The sequence below is a fragment of the Monodelphis domestica genome, chromosome 6, assembly GCF_027887165.1.
Source record: "Monodelphis domestica isolate mMonDom1 chromosome 6, mMonDom1.pri, whole genome shotgun sequence".
NCBI lineage: Eukaryota > Metazoa > Chordata > Mammalia > Didelphimorphia > Didelphidae > Monodelphis > Monodelphis domestica.
The window spans coordinates 17,722,031-17,737,620 of record NC_077232.1 but is presented as its reverse complement, the minus strand read 5'-3'; the positions used below and the strand labels follow the sequence as shown (position 1 = coordinate 17,737,620).

General features: G+C 36.4%; 1 protein-coding gene across 1 annotated transcript; it reads left to right on the top strand.

Annotated features, from left to right (window-relative positions):
• The first annotated feature begins 1,103 nt into the window (after positions 1-1,103).
• Positions 1,104-12,942, top strand: LOC100027322 (glycine N-acyltransferase-like protein 2). The gene is made up of 5 exons (XM_056803745.1): positions 1,104-1,247; positions 2,447-2,554; positions 8,834-8,960; positions 10,988-11,168; positions 12,094-12,942. The coding sequence occupies exons 1-5, from the start codon at positions 1,170-1,172 to the stop codon at positions 12,554-12,556; spliced, it is 957 nt and encodes a 318-aa protein (XP_056659723.1). The 5' UTR covers positions 1,104-1,169; the 3' UTR covers positions 12,557-12,942.
• The last annotated feature ends 2,648 nt before the right edge of the window (positions 12,943-15,590 follow it).

Below are 15,590 nucleotides of genomic sequence, written 5' to 3'. Positions count from 1 at the left end.
CAGTATATAAGGACAGGAAGTCAGTGTACTCCTGGGAAATGTAGTTCAAAGGCATAAGATTTCCAATTGCGCTGAAAGAATAGAGGAAAGTCTCAAAGAGTAGAACCACTTGGCTAGCCCAGTAGTTCAAGAGATATGTAATCTATTGGGAGTGACTTCTTTAAACAAAATATTACAGAGATACTTGGTTATAATTATAAGAAAGCCAGTAAGTATGGAAATAGTTAGTTCCTTTTCCTTCTTGTTCCCATGAAGAAACCATGTGTCCTGAGACAATGCTTCTCCTTCCCCTCACTATAATATATCTGAGAAATGATGGTCTAGAATCTATGTGAAGGCTTCCAAAGAGGGGAAACCCATCATCTCTAAAGGCAGAACAATTGATTTTTGTACAATTTTAGTTAGGTTGTTTTTTTGACATCATGCCAAAATTTTCCTTTTTGTAACTTCTACCCTTTATGCTTGACCCTCTGGAGCTAAATAGACTAAACCCTCCTCCACATGTCAAATTCTTCAACTACCTGAAGACAGCTACATCTCCATGCTCTCCCCATTGTGGTCTCTTCTGCAGGTTAAAACACTACTAGTTCCTTCAATTGAGCCTCACATGGCATGGTCTCAAGGTCTTTCATCACCCTGACTGCCCTCCTCAGGATACTGTTCAGTTTTATCAGCTTTCTCAAAGCAGAGTGCTCAGAACTGAACACTTCAAATAAATTCTGATAAGGACAGAGGATGGAGGGGTGATCATTCCCCATCCCCATTTCTGGAAGTGTTCTCCCTTCTAATGTAGCCCAAGATCTCATTACCTTTTATTATTTTTATCTCATTTATTAATATTATTAAAGAATAATTATTTATTATTGTTTATTTTTATATATTTATTATATTATTATATATTATAAATTTATTATTTATTATTATATAATATAATTATTAAATAATAATATTTATTATTATTACCTCATTACCACACCAAAATGCTGATGTACCCTAAAACTCCCAGATCCCTGTAAGAACTACAGCTATCTAACTATGTGTCCCCTTTCCTTTACTGGTCAAGTTGATTTTGTCTTCTACTTTTATCTTCTTGTCCTAGGTCTCTTGATTTATTCTTTTCTCCTTCCTGTTTTGTTCTGAGGAGCAGAGGAAGAATCTGTTCACCCAAGATGATTAAATTACATGAGGCCAAGATGCTTCACATTCTATACCAATCCCTTACTAAAAGCATCCCAGAAGCCCTGAAGGTAAGATGTGGAGGGAGTCTTGAGAAACAGAAGTGGAGCTCTAGTGTGATAAGTTTGGGCTGTGAAAGAGAGGCTCTACATTAAAGTTGGTGGATGAGGATGAAGGTCACTGGAGAGGAACTACATTGGACTATGATAAATTTCCTTTGATTTTCTGAATCTACATTATTTTTCTTTTCTTTTTTTAACCTTACCTTCTGTCTTAGAATTGATACAAATATTAGTTCCAAAACAGAAGAGTGGTAAAGCCAAGGCATCTGGGATTAAACAAGTATCTGAGGTCAGATTTGAACCTAGGTCCTCCTGACTCCAAGTCTGGCACTCTATCCACTAAGCCACCTAGTTGTCCCTATATCTTTATTTTTAAAGTGCATTCTCACACTGTCTTTTCCCTAGATGCATTGCTATTTTTCACCTAGATTCTAGACCATTGAGAGAAAGAAAAAGAGAAGAAAAAAAAGAGGGTGAGAACACAGAGATCAGAGAAAGAGAAAAATGAGAGAGATTCAGTGAGACAGAAAGAAAAGAAAAGAGAAAAGAGAAGAGAAGAGAAGAGAAGAGAAGAGAGAGAGAGAGAGAGAGAGAGAGAGAGAGAGAGAGAGAGAGAGAGAGAGAGAGAGAGAGAGAGAGAGAGAGAGAGAATGCCAGGAATTGTGATGAGAGTTTCAAATATAAGAAGAAATAAAGCACTACTCTTAAAGAGTTTATATTTTAATGACAGAGGGCAATACATGAAAGAAAGATGATAGGAAAAGGGGTTCTCATGTGATCCAACAATCTAGAAAAGACTGGAGACTCAGGAGTAGATCCAAAAGAGAAGTTAACATAGATGACACATATTCTGAAATGGTGATTCTGGGAAGGAACTTATCAGTTGGCCAAGGGGGCCTCAGAGCCAGGAGCATCTTCAGGGTGAGATGATTCATCTCTCCCCATATTTCCTTAGGGAAGAATCTGGACAGGATTGGAAGGGGTGAGATGGGAATATAGAGACAGGATAGGAAGAGAGGATAGGGAAAATGACATTTTATATGATACTGACAGAGTATCAGTGGGATTTGATTTGGAACACTGGATGGCACTACCAGAACAGTTCATGCTGGGAGAGTCCTTTCATACTCTTCATCCTTAGATCTGTTTTCCACTACACTTTGCTGCCTGAAGTTTCTAGACTCATCTGCTTTTGTCTTCTATTTTAGGTATTTGGCTCCATTTTTCACATCAATCATGGAAACCCCTTCAACTTGGAGGTGCTAGTGGACTCCTGGCCAGACTATCAGACTGTTATCACCAGACCTCAGAAACAGGTAGGTCCAGAGAATACTAAGATACTAGAAAAGGGTCATTAAGTTCAAGGAGTTTCTATTGAAAGATACAGAAGACTTTCTTCTGCCACCTAAGACACCACAGAATCTCCCCCCCCCCTCCTTTGTGCTTCTATATGGGAAAATATTATCCTTAAACCTTAAGAATGATATCATTAATTGGATGACTTTAAAGGACATTTATAAATAGAAGCCTAAGATTGAAATGAATATAATAGAATGAGAGGGATGAATTATAATAATCATCTTATATGAAAGAGTAATAAATGAATAAAATGTTATAATGAAGGGAAGGGGGATAGAGGGATGGTAATACTAATATCTTATTCTCACTAGGACTGGGTAAAAGATGGACTAATATATACATATAGAAGAATAACATTTTTTCTTAACTTACAAGGAGATGAGAGGATGAGGTATAAAAATTAAAAGAAGGAATCTTAGAAAGACAAGATTAAGATTAAGAAAAGAGAAGGCAAGAGGATGAGAAAAGGGAAAGATAGAGGTTGTTTATATTAATAAATAAGAGGGTAAAAGAGTGACTGATAGAAAGGAATATACTTTTTTCTCAGTATCATATGGTACTTTTACAAAAATTAATCATATATCTTTTTCAGATTATAATGCAATAAAATTATATTTGATAAGGGATCATGGAAATACAGAAAATACAGAATAAAAATTAACTGGAGGCTAAATAACATAATCTTTAAAATTTTTATTTTAAAAATATTTTTCCATGTTTACATATTTCATTTCCTTTCTCTTCCTTCTACCCTCCCCACTCCCAGATCCAATAAGCATTTCCACTTCATTATACAAATGTTAACACTTATACCTATTTCCATATTATTCACTTTTGCAATAAGCAAAACCCAAATCCCAAATCATATATCCATATAAACAAATGATAAGTCATTTGTTTTTCTTCTGTGTTTCTACTTCCACGGTTCTTTCTCCTGTTGTGGATAGCATTCTTTCTCACAAGTTCCTTGGGATTGTTTTGTATTAGCAAAGTCCATTACATTGTATTATTTCACAGTATCTCACTTTCTGTGTATAATGTTCTTTTGGTTCTGCTCATTTCACTCTGCATCAGTTCCTAGAGGTTCTTCCAGTTCATATAGAAATTCTTCAGTTCATCATTCCTTATGGTACAGTAGTATTCAATAACCATCATATACCACAATTCATTCAGCCATTCCCTAATCAAGGGACACCATTTCATTTTGCAATTTTTTGTCACTACAAAGAATGTGGCTATGAATATTTTTGTACAGACATTTTTCATTATTATCTCTTTAGGATACAAATCTAGTGGTGGTATTCTTTGAGATTCCTTTGGACATAGTTCCAAATTGCCTTCCAGAACGGTTGTATCAATTCAGAAGTCCAACAGCAATGCACTAGGGTCTCAATTTTTCCATGAGCCCTCTAACATTTATTATTTTCCTTTGCTGCCATATTGGCCAGTCTTCTAGGTGTGGGATGATACCTCAGTGTTGTTTTTATTTGCATTTCTCTAATTATGAGAGATTTAGAACACTTTTTCATGTGCTTATTGATAGTTTTGATTTCTTTATGTGAAAGTTGCCTATTAATATCCCTTGATCATTTATCAATTGGGAATGGCTTGATTTTTTTGTATAATTGATTTAGCTTCTTATATAGTTGAGTAATTAGACCTCTGTCAGAAGTTTTTGTTATGAAGATTTTTTCCCAATTTGTTGCTTCCTTTCTAAAGTTGGTTGCATTGGTTTTGCTTGTACAAACCCTTTTTAATTTAATGTAATCAAAATTATTTATTTTACACTTTGTAATTTTTTCTAACTCTTGCTTGGTCTTGAAATCTTTCCTTTCCCAAAGATCTGAAAGGTATACTATTCTGTGTTTACATAATTTAGTTATAGTTTCCTTCTTTATATTCAAGTCATTCACCCATTCTGAATTTATCTTGGTGTAGGGTGTGAGATGTTGATCTAAACTTAATTCCTCTCATACTGTTTTCCAATTCTCCCAGCAGTTTTTGTAAAATAGAGGATATTTGTCCCCAAAGCTGGGCTCTTTGTGTTTATCATATACTGTATTGTTGAGGTCATTTACCCCAAGTCTATTCCACTGATTCTTCCTTCTCTCTCTTAATCAGCACCACATTGTTTTGATGACCGCTGCTTTGTAGTACAGTTTAAGAACTGGTACTGCTTGTACCCCCTACTTCGTATATCTTTAAATTATTTCCCTTGATATTCTTGATCTTTTGTTCTTTCAAATGGACTTTATTATAATTTTTTTGTAATTATATACAATGTTTTTTGGTACTTTGATAGGTATAGCACGTGAATAAGTAAATTAGGTAGGATAGTCATTTTTATTATATTAGCTCATCCTAATCGTGAACAATTAATGTTTTTCCAATCATTTAGATCTAGTTTTATTTGTGTGAAAAGTGTTTTGTAGCTGTGTTCATATAATTCCTGAGATAGATTCCCAAATATTTTATATTATGTAGAGTGAATTTAAATGGAGTTTCTCTTTCTAACTCTTGCTGATGAGTTTTATTAGGAATAAATAGAAATGTCAATGATTTACATGGATTTATTTTGTATTCTGCAACTTTAATAAAATAATTAATTATTTCCACTAGCTTTTTATTTTATTTTCTCTGGTTCTCTTTTTGGTTTTAAATCCACTCAGCTATTTGCTTCCATTTTATGGGTGAGTTCATCCCATTCACATTCAGCATTATTATTTAGATTTTAAGTCAAAACACTAAAAATTATCCTTACAATATGTATACATATTATATATGTATTATATGGGTGTATACATACATGAAATATATGCACATATACCATATATGAACATATAGGGTGTATAGATATTCAAGCCGGACTAGCACATCTTCAAGGAGATTCATCTAACTTTGGTGACTACTGTTTGCCAACTCTCATCAGCTCTAAGAAGTTATACCAAGCATAGGAACTCACCCAGGTAAACCATCTTGGCAGATGGGCTAAACCAGATTGAGGGCAATAATGGGCCACAAACCTATTGGTGACTCAGGGAGATGTCAACCCCAAATATATGAAGACTTCCTCCTGTTCAATGGGCAGATCAGAACAATATGTTCTATGTCCATGAAAGTGGCTGAAGTGCTCTGTGAAGCATTTAGAGGTTGGCTAGACATCAAAGAAGCCAGGGTTATCTCATGCATCCCAGGACATCACTAATTACCATGACTCCTGCCTTGTCACTGGACTTCAATAACTTTGGAAGAGAAAATGAGGCTGATTACTTTGTGCATCTCTCACTCATTTAAATCCAGTCTATACACAAGTTAAGACATCATCTTGTCATATCATTAATCTTCTTGGAAAATGAAGAAAAATAACAACAATGACATGTATTCCCTTTTTCCATCTTTCTCTGTCTCAACCTCAGCCTCTGACTCTCTCTCTCTCTCACTTTCCATATACACACATATATGACTATAGACATGTATATATACACATATGTATGATTAAATACATATTTACATATATGACTACAGATAGTTCTATAGATTCCTCTAGATACACACATATAATTTATTAAGTGCTTACTGTGTGCCCAACACTATGGTAAGTGTGGGCACACAAATACAAAAGTGAAGATATTCCCTACCCTTAAGGAGCTTGCATTCTAGTAGATGAACATAAAACAAAGATCTATAATATTAGGAATTTGTTGTTCAGTCTTTCCAGTTGTGTCTTACTCTTTATGACCCTTTTTGGAGTTTTCCTGACAAAATCCCTGGTATGGTTTTCCATTTCCATTTCCACTTCACTTTAGGAATGTAAACTCATGAAGCATCTTGGACCACAGATAATAAATTCCTTGGGGAAATCCAACAATGTGGTGCAAGCTATGAAAAGAGAGTTGCCTCCAAGAAGGGAGGAGCAATATTTTCATGGTTCATCCTATGTATACTTAGAATACCCTGTGCATTCTTAGGAACAAATAATATAAAAATAAGTATTTTTATTTTTGTTTTTGTTTTTCTTTTTAAAATTATTTGTTTGTCACATTAATATACTGTGAAAGAGAATTTAAACTCCTTTTGTTTATTTTAAGTTAATCAATCAAGAAATCAAGAACCTGGCATCCCCTGTCCTTCATACTTAGTCATTAACACTTAGTAAGTACCTTTTGCTAGAAAAGGAAGTTCATACCCTAAAAGATCACAAGCTAGGCAAATTGAGAGACTGTAATTGATTCCTGAGATGTGAGGAGGAGAGCTAATGGATATAGAAAACTACATATAAATGGGAGCCTCTGCCTCATGGGTATGAGTTCTGGTGATGTCCTTTTGTGGCTTAAGCTTTTGACTTCCTGATTTGGACTTTGGATTCTGGTGAAGATTCAGCTTTCTGGGTAGGAGACTCAGGCTGAAGAGGGGTGCTTACTCGGGTGAGATTCTTACCTTCTTGGTTTGAGGGACTACCCTTTTTCGCTCAGCCTCTTTGTTATTTGTCTTTGATTGTTGGACTGCATGGCTGGAGAAACTCTTGTGGGCTAGTGAGATTTGCATTCGGATTTGCATTCACAGTCTGGAGGCAGTCTGGCCAGATTTAGGGCATTTTTAGCTAGGCAATATTTTCTACCTCCTTCCTACATTTCCTTCTCTTACTATGTCTATTTTGCTGTAATAAAGCTATTAAAGCTACTAACAGTCTCTGACAATATTTAATTATTAGTAAAGGAAACCACAACTTTTAAAAATTCTTATATTTGTCAAACACATTTTAATTATTACAATACCCAGTAATATAACTCTCTCTTTCCCCTCCCCTCCATGAAAAAGGCATCATGAGCAGTTTTGTGATGTGTTTGCTTTTATAAATCAGAGTTACTTTCTGAGATTACTTCTTTGGTTGAATGTTTAAATTCTTATGACTTAGCACAGAGCCTGGCACATAGTAGATGGTTAATAAATATTGATTGGTTGATTCATTGCTTGGTGGTACTCATTATGTATATGGGAGCTCCTATAAACAACACAGGTTTTGACTCCCTTGAATATTGGTATCCAGCAATGCATCTACATCATACTATGGCAGCTCAGCCATGTTAATTCTTTTTACCTTATCTTTTTAGTATGGACTGAGAATACAGTGAGATTCATTCCACAGTAAGGAAGAAGTTTAGACATTAAGGCAAGCTAGCTCTTTAGAAAACCAACTCTCCAGTTCTGAATTCAGGAAATACAAGGAGAAGCTGTGAGAGAGAAGGGAGTCATCCATGATTGTTGATGAGAAAGAAAAAAGGAACCAACCATTGTGAGGAAATGGCTTTTAGCAGGGGACTTTAAATATCTTCTGCAATCCAGCAGGGGGAAAAAAGAAGATTCTTTTTTCCTTTCCCTCCAAACCCCAAACCCACTTTGATAATGTCTAGAAGTATAGCAATTCCTCTAATAGGAGAAATTGCAACCTGCAGTGTAGTCCATTGGGCCACCTGACCAGCAGAAAAGCTGTTCTCAGAGCAAGCAACAAAAGGATGTGACTTGAGGTAAAAGGGCCCCAGGGCAGGAGGTGGGTGGAAGGCTAGAATGCCAATGGTTTCATTGTCTTGGCTATGAGTGTTCCTTATGTGTGCCTTTTGACACTTTACCAAGTTGTTTTCCATCCCTTCCCACTGACACTTTTATATTTGTGGGAAAGTATGCCTTCAATTTATGGGGGGAATGCTTGGTTAGCACTGTCTATGTCCTGTCTTTTTTACTAAGTAACTCCTCTGTCAGCTAATTGTACCAACTGGAAGAATATTAAGGGCAAATAGATGAGGCCTTGTATAGTACAGTATGTCCTAATTAGTGCAAACAATTAATCCCCCAAAGTGTTTCTGTAATTCAAAGTCAACCTTTCAATTTCCATTGACTGGAACCAATGACTGGATTTTACCCAAGAATAATTTCAAATAATGTGAATTCAAATACATGTGACCACTTCAGAGAATTGATTATTTGTACTAATTCAGGCATACCTGGATAATTTAGGATTTTAGGATTAGTGTACCCAAATTACCCTGAATATGGAGTGGTTGCCCTGCCTTGAGTACTCAACTCTCTATGGAGTTGAAAGACTTGAGTCTAAATCCAGCCATAGACACTTACTAAATATATAACTCCAGGCACTTTGCCTCTGACTCAATTTCTTCATATATAAAATAGTGATATTAATGGCATCTGCCCTACTCACCCCAATATTTATCTCCATGCAGGAGATGACTGATGACAAGGATTACTACACAAACACGTACCACATCTTCTCCAAGGACTTTCAGAAATTGACAGAGATCCTAGGATCTGATCATGTCATCAACTGGAAACAGAGCCTCACGATCCAAGGTAGCAGGTTCAAGGGAAAGGGAAAATCGTTTCATCTGAGACTCACAACAACATGGAATTCCTAGGATTATTAAAGAGGAAGTTAAGGCTCCGAGTAAATGACTTTGCCAAGGATCTCTCTCTCTCTCTCTCTCTCTCTCTCTCTCTCTCTCTCTCTCTCTCTCTCTCTCTCTCTCTCTCTCTCTCTCTTTCTCTCTCTCTCTCTCTCTCTCTCTCTCTCTCTCTCTCTCTCTTTCTCTCTCTCTCTCTCTCTCTCTCTCACAAACACACACACACACACAGAGTTAATGAGTTTGAGAAGCATAATTTGAAGCAAAATCTTTCTGAGTCTAAGGCCAGTACCCCACACCCTGTTTCATGCTTCCTATTCTGCTTACGCTGTCCATGGTACCATGCTAGGTTTGGTCATTACCAGGGTTAATGTAGCATGATGTGGGCTTTGAAGGAGTTTACAATCTGGTTGAGATGACAAAAGAGGTACATACATATTATACAAATGAAAGCCTGATGAGGAAGGTGGGGAGAGAAGGTATTACTAATCACCAATTTCAACTAGAGAAACTGAATCTCAGAAAGATGAAGTGACTTGACCAAGGCCACATAGCTGATAAAGAGACAGAGCTAGGATTCAAACTTGGATCTACTAACTTCAAGTATATCACTGTTTCACATGCTGAACATCTATTTTCAGTGAGGGCCTTATTGTGCAGAAGGCATTGGATTCGAAGAAGAACCCTGGACTCAGTTGAAGGTTATAGGAGTTCTAGTCTTGGCACCATTTCTTTTTTCACTGTATGACTTTGACATAATTTATTTCCATCTCTGGAAAATAAGGGAATTGTCATGGATGACCCCTCAAGTCCCTCTAGCTCTAGCATTCTATTCTGAAACTATTCCTCTTGCTTAGGAGAGGTACAAAATTCTATGGGAGTGCTGAAGAAAGATTTCTCTTTGTTTCTGACTGGAAGAAAGGGTTGGCAACTATTGAATACTACCTGCACCAGAGCTGGACCCTAAAATCTTGGTCATCACATAAGGATGTAGGAAATGGACATGTTTCTGAAACCAGTTTTGTACCTAGTCTCTTTCATTCCTGTGCTCAATCAGAGGTGGGAAAAGTCAAGCAGATATTAAAGAGCAGTATCTAACCAATTCAGTTTTCTGGGTGGGAAAGTAAGTTAAGGATACCCTGGATTATTAAAGTATTCACAGAAATGGAAGATATGTTAGACACCATCTGTTCCAAATCCACAATTGAATTTAAAAAATCAGTAAAATACCTAGCTCAGTGCAAAGCATATTGTAGGTGCATAATAAATACTTTTATTTTAAATGTAAGGAAACTGAGGCCCAGAGAGGGAATGGCATCACATGGAATCCCATTTTTTTTTCTCACTCATACTTTTTCAGTAAAGAATAGTATCACCTATTAGATAGGGAACTGGACTTCAAATCAGGAAGACAGAGGCTCAAATACTGCTTCAGACATTTCTTAAGGCTTTTGGCTTTTTCTCATCCTCAGTTTTCTTATCTGTAAAACTATAGCCTTTCAGGTGTCTACCATTTCTAAGCTATTTTCTTTAAAACCCTTACCTTCCATCTCAGAATCAATTCTATGTATTGGTTCCAAGGCAGAAGAGTGGTAAGTGGTTAAGTGACGTGCCCAGGGTCACACAGTTGGGAAGTGTCTGAGGCTAGATTTGAACCCAGGACCTCCTGCATCTAGGCCTGGCTCTCAATCCCAACCTGGATTGAACTACTCAGCTGCCCCCTCTAAGATATTTCTAAGCCAGGTAGCATAGGAGATTGACTTGGATTCAGGAAGAACTGAGTTTGGATTCTGCCTCTGGCACTTATTGACTGAATGACTTTAGGCAAGTCACTTAGCCTCTCTGGACCTCAGTTTCTCCATGTGCCAAAAGAAGGGGCACTTAATGGCCTCTAAAATCTATTGTAGCTTTAAATCTCTGATCCTGTGATTCTTTGCTGGGGTAGTTAAGCAATATATACTCTCCTCCTTTCTCCAGGTTGCCAAAATGGTTTGAATGAAAAGATCAGCGAAGTTGTGGCTTTCAAGCCAGTGCATGTGGATTACTCTAAGAGGGTTCTCTACATGATAGATGATGTCCTGAAATATTGTACCTTCAACACAAGCAAGCTGAGTATATCATGCAAAGTCAAGAGTTCAGAAAATGTGATGTTCAGAAGGTAGGGAATTATCAGTCAACAATCAATAACCCACAAATATTCACTAGGCACCTACTATATGTTCAGCTCTGTTCTAAGCACTAGAAAGTGAATCAATGTCAGTGTTGAAGGAGGATGCTCTGGAGAGGGGATTATATACAGACACATATTAATTTGGTTCAACCAATGTCATGGGTTATTGATAATCAAAGGGTTAGCTCTATGATGTAAGTCTTGTGATATGAAAGGGAGATTTGTGGCAAATTAAACACCTGTGGTTCTCCACAGTCACTTGCCTCTGTGGTATTTCAGTGGTTCTGGGTTCTTGAATGCTATGCCAAGAAAAAAGCTGTGGAAGAGCTCTCAAACTGGACAGGCTTTGAGTATGGTCCTGCACAATGGACTATATAACTCTTTGGATGACCCATGTAGTGAAGCATGAAGGACCTTATACCCAGAGGGTTTACCATCAAGTGATTATTTGGGGGCAGAGAGGGAGAACAATAACAAATGAAGAAAATCCACCATGTTTGTTTTTTTTGGTTGAATCAGCTTCTGCTGATTAAAGTTCTTTTGAAACACTGAAGGTCAGTATGGAATAAAGAAATTTGTCTCTTTGTCCAATCAATACTAAGCCATGTGTAATGTACTGGTCTAGGTGTTATAGGAGATATAAAGATGAAGATCAGGTTGTCTTGATTCTCAGAAAGCTGACATTCTAGTGATGGTGATAAAGTATGTATACAAGAAGGAAATATTCCAAATTTAAAAACTAATTGTTAAGAAAAGTTAGGAAATGGAAGGACCTGAAGGAGGTGGTTCTTGCAATGAGTCTTGAAATATAGATAGGCTCTCATCAGGACTGATGAAGGCAATAGTTGTTAATTTGTGGGAAATTACAAACTTAGAAAACATGAGGAACAAAGATCTAATAGTGGGAAGGTAGAGAACCTCTTTGGGAAAAAAACAAAAGATCAAGTAGTGTTTTCCTTTGCAGCACAAATGAGAACCTCAGACTTTCCCTGTTGGATATTTCCCATGCTAAACTTGTGAATGACAACTGGAAATATGGGCAGAATGAGAGGAGCTTAAGATATATCAAACACTGTCTCCAAAGCTTCCCCGGATATTGTCTGCTCAATCCAGAAGGGAATCCTGTCTCTTGGCTTATAAAGGAACAAACTGGTGAACTGAGAATGGGTTATACCCTGCCTGAATATCGAAAGAACGGCTTTGCCAAGTGGCTTATGGCCACTTTTGTGCAACATCTTCAGAAGAATGATGTGCCATTTTATGCCCATGTGGAGGAGATGAATGAGCAAGGCCATAATTTAGTAAAGTCAGTTGGTTTCCATGTTGTTGATTGTAACTGGCATGAATGGAAATGTGTACCAACTGAACAGCTTTAATTGCCACTTTTCCAATCCAATGAGCCTAATTCCTGAGCTCTATTCTCAACTCTTGGAATGGTCTCTGGAGAGAGATATCACCCATCAGTGTCACTAACAATCATTTAGAGGCCAATAACAATCATTTAGAGGCCAATTTGTTCCCTATTGTATAATTGAAAATCTGCTACCCTAAAAAAGAACTAGATTTCCCAGGAGTCCACTGACTTCCTGTCATTATGTACTTCCTGTAAACAGAGGATATTAGACTGGGATGTGGAAGGTCTTGGCCTCTTTGTCTGGATGATGGAGAGCTTGGTGGCGGTAAGGCAGGTGATTTGAACTGACTGATCAGACATGGGCACATGATTTTTATTTTGTATCCCTTTTATTCTTTTATTTCTAATGACCAGTAATAAATCTCTTAAAATATAATATTCTTATTATTGAAATTTAATTTTAATTTTTACACAGTCAATAGCACAAAGATGGATCTTACTGGAAAAAATACTCATGTCAAAGTAGAAAAAGCCTGAAGTTTTACTTCTTTCTAATAAGATGTGTGAACCTGAGCAAGTTACTTTGTCCTCCCTAGATCCTAGTTTCTATAGCTGTAAAATAAGGGACTTGAACTAGTTCACTGACAAGATCGTTTTAGCTCTTACATGCTATAAGTCTAAAAAGGTTTGCATTGACAGTTTGGAATTACTATTAGATGGAGATAGCTAGCTAATTTGCTGCATTCCCATAGTATAATTCCCTAAGGGATATTTTAGAGTATTGGTTTGGGTATATTGGAGGAAAAGCTGATGATAAATGCCCAGAAGGTAGAAGGAGGGTGAGATGGATTCCCTCCTTCAGTCTTCGTCAAATATGTCTCTCCACTAACCTGGATCATTCCTCTACCACAGTGGCTGTCCAAAAGTTATAACTCCAAGCTCAAAGATCTCTTGAACCTCTTCTATATCAACCTATACCAATAACATAAAAATTAGAAATCTTGAACCCTTGGACTTCATCTCCCAGATTCCTTTTCCTGTCATCCATGTTGCATCCTCAAGTTTGGTAAATAAATTGTGTGTAACTCAACTCTGAGTAAAAAAAGAAAGCCTCCCGGGACCCCAAACATGGCCACAAGATCCCAGAGCACCATCAGAAGAGAGGGAAAGGGCAGACAACAACAATACACACAGACACACACAAACACACATATATGTTCACACACAGACACCCTATGGGATAGTACATTGCACCAGCATATGGACCATCAGATATATCAGGCTTTGAAATGTTTAGAACAAGATGCCAATTCTACATTCTGAACGTCTGAGAGCTAAAGTATTAGGACTCTCCTTGGACCAGTAACGGAATGGTAGCACTTGGAGTACTTGTCGGGAAATGCACCTGTGACTGGCTCCAACTTTACTCAAGACAGAAGATAAGGAGAGAGTCTGGCTACATCTTAATCAACATCATCCTCATTTTTATTCTTATATGTTAGAATTCAAAAGTAAAATGTACTTGAGTCACATAGCCTATAGAACCATGTCTTAGTTAATTACAGAAAAGCATTTATCATGTAGAAAACCTTCAGATTTTTGCTCATGGGAAATTGTATTTTAGAGGCGAAAGGAGCCTTCAAGATCATTCAATCCAACTCCCTTATTTTACAGAAGGAAGAGCCCTAAAGAGAAGAAATGACTTATCCCAGTCTAAACCTCGAAACCTAAATTAAAAACTGAAAACACTAGAATTCCAATTTAATGCTTCTGAATAATATTAAAAGGGTCCTTTTTTCACCATGACATCATTTAAGTACTAAAAGATATTTCTGTCTTTTGAAAAATCAGGGTAGAAAATTTTTTTCCTTACATTCCACATAACCAACCTTATATAAAGACAGCTGTGATGAATTAATTGAATTAAATACCAAAGGAAGGTATGGCTTTCTCTATCCAAGCTTTCAGTTTAATCTTTGAATAAATAATATAATTATATGATCAAAAGTTTTCTCACTTTGACTTTAGCTGCCAGGACATTCATGACCAAAATTGGTACCCAATGACAATAATTAATATGTCAGATCTTTTGTAATACTTATTAATAATATATATTACTCCTTTTAATTGATTAAATATTCCATTTCTATTGCCATATATAATCTTTTATTTGATTATGAAATTTGTCTTTGCTTAAGTACCTTTTAATACCTCTCTTCTCTTTTTAAAATTAACATCATTCTTTTTTCATAGCCATAATCTTGTACATAATATTACTTACTATAAGCCAACTTAACTCTACAACCCTTTATTTCTAACTGCATCAATTAAAGTGTTCCAGAATGCACATAAGAGATATTCATGTGATATTAAAATTTAAATGATAAATGACTTTGGATTGAATTTCATTAACAAATCACAATCACCACCAAGTCATTCAATCACATGCTGTTGCAGATATGGAACAATAAAATATATTAATATTATATACATAATAATTATATATAGGGCATATGTAACAAAAATGTATTAATTCTTAGCATTTGGAAGGATTTTATTTTATTTCTTCACTAATATTCATTTCATGGTATTGCAACAAAGACCATCACATCTAGTCACTTTTATTGGGTCTCAATTTCCTTACAGTGGCTACCTGGTCACTATCAAGTTGATTCAGAATTGGTTCCATCAATAGTTTGTAAGACTATACGTAAAGAATCTGAGCACTGGAGGTTTTCTTAGACACCATCTAGTTCAATGGATCACTACATAAGAATCCTTCCTAAAACATACCCAGGAAAAGATGAACTAATACAAAGTGAAGAGAGCAGAACCAGGAAGACATTGTATACAGTTACAGCAATACAGTATGATAAACCATTGTGAGTGACTGCTCTTCTTAGCAACACAATGACCAAAGACAATCTGAAAATGACTCTCAATAAAAATGCCATCTGCCTCCAAAGAAAGAACTGATGTAATCTGAATGCAGACTGAAACATCCTGTATTTCATGTAATTTTGTTTCTTCTTTTTTAATTTGAGTTTTCTTCCACA

What these genes read in the sequence shown, in the direction of transcription:
- LOC100027322 (XM_056803745.1), top strand. Translation starts at nt 1,170, where the DNA reads ATGATTAAATTACATGAGGCCAAGATGCTTCACATTCTATACCAATCC. An exon ending in ACAGAGCCTCACGATCCAAG is followed by an intron (nt 8,961 to 10,987) that starts GTAGCAGGTTCA and finishes TCCTTTCTCCAG; the next exon opens with GTTGCCAAAATGGTTTGAAT. An exon ending in GAAAATGTGATGTTCAGAAG is followed by an intron (nt 11,169 to 12,093) that starts GTAGGGAATTAT and finishes GTGGGAAGGTAG; the next exon opens with AGAACCTCTTTGGGAAAAAA.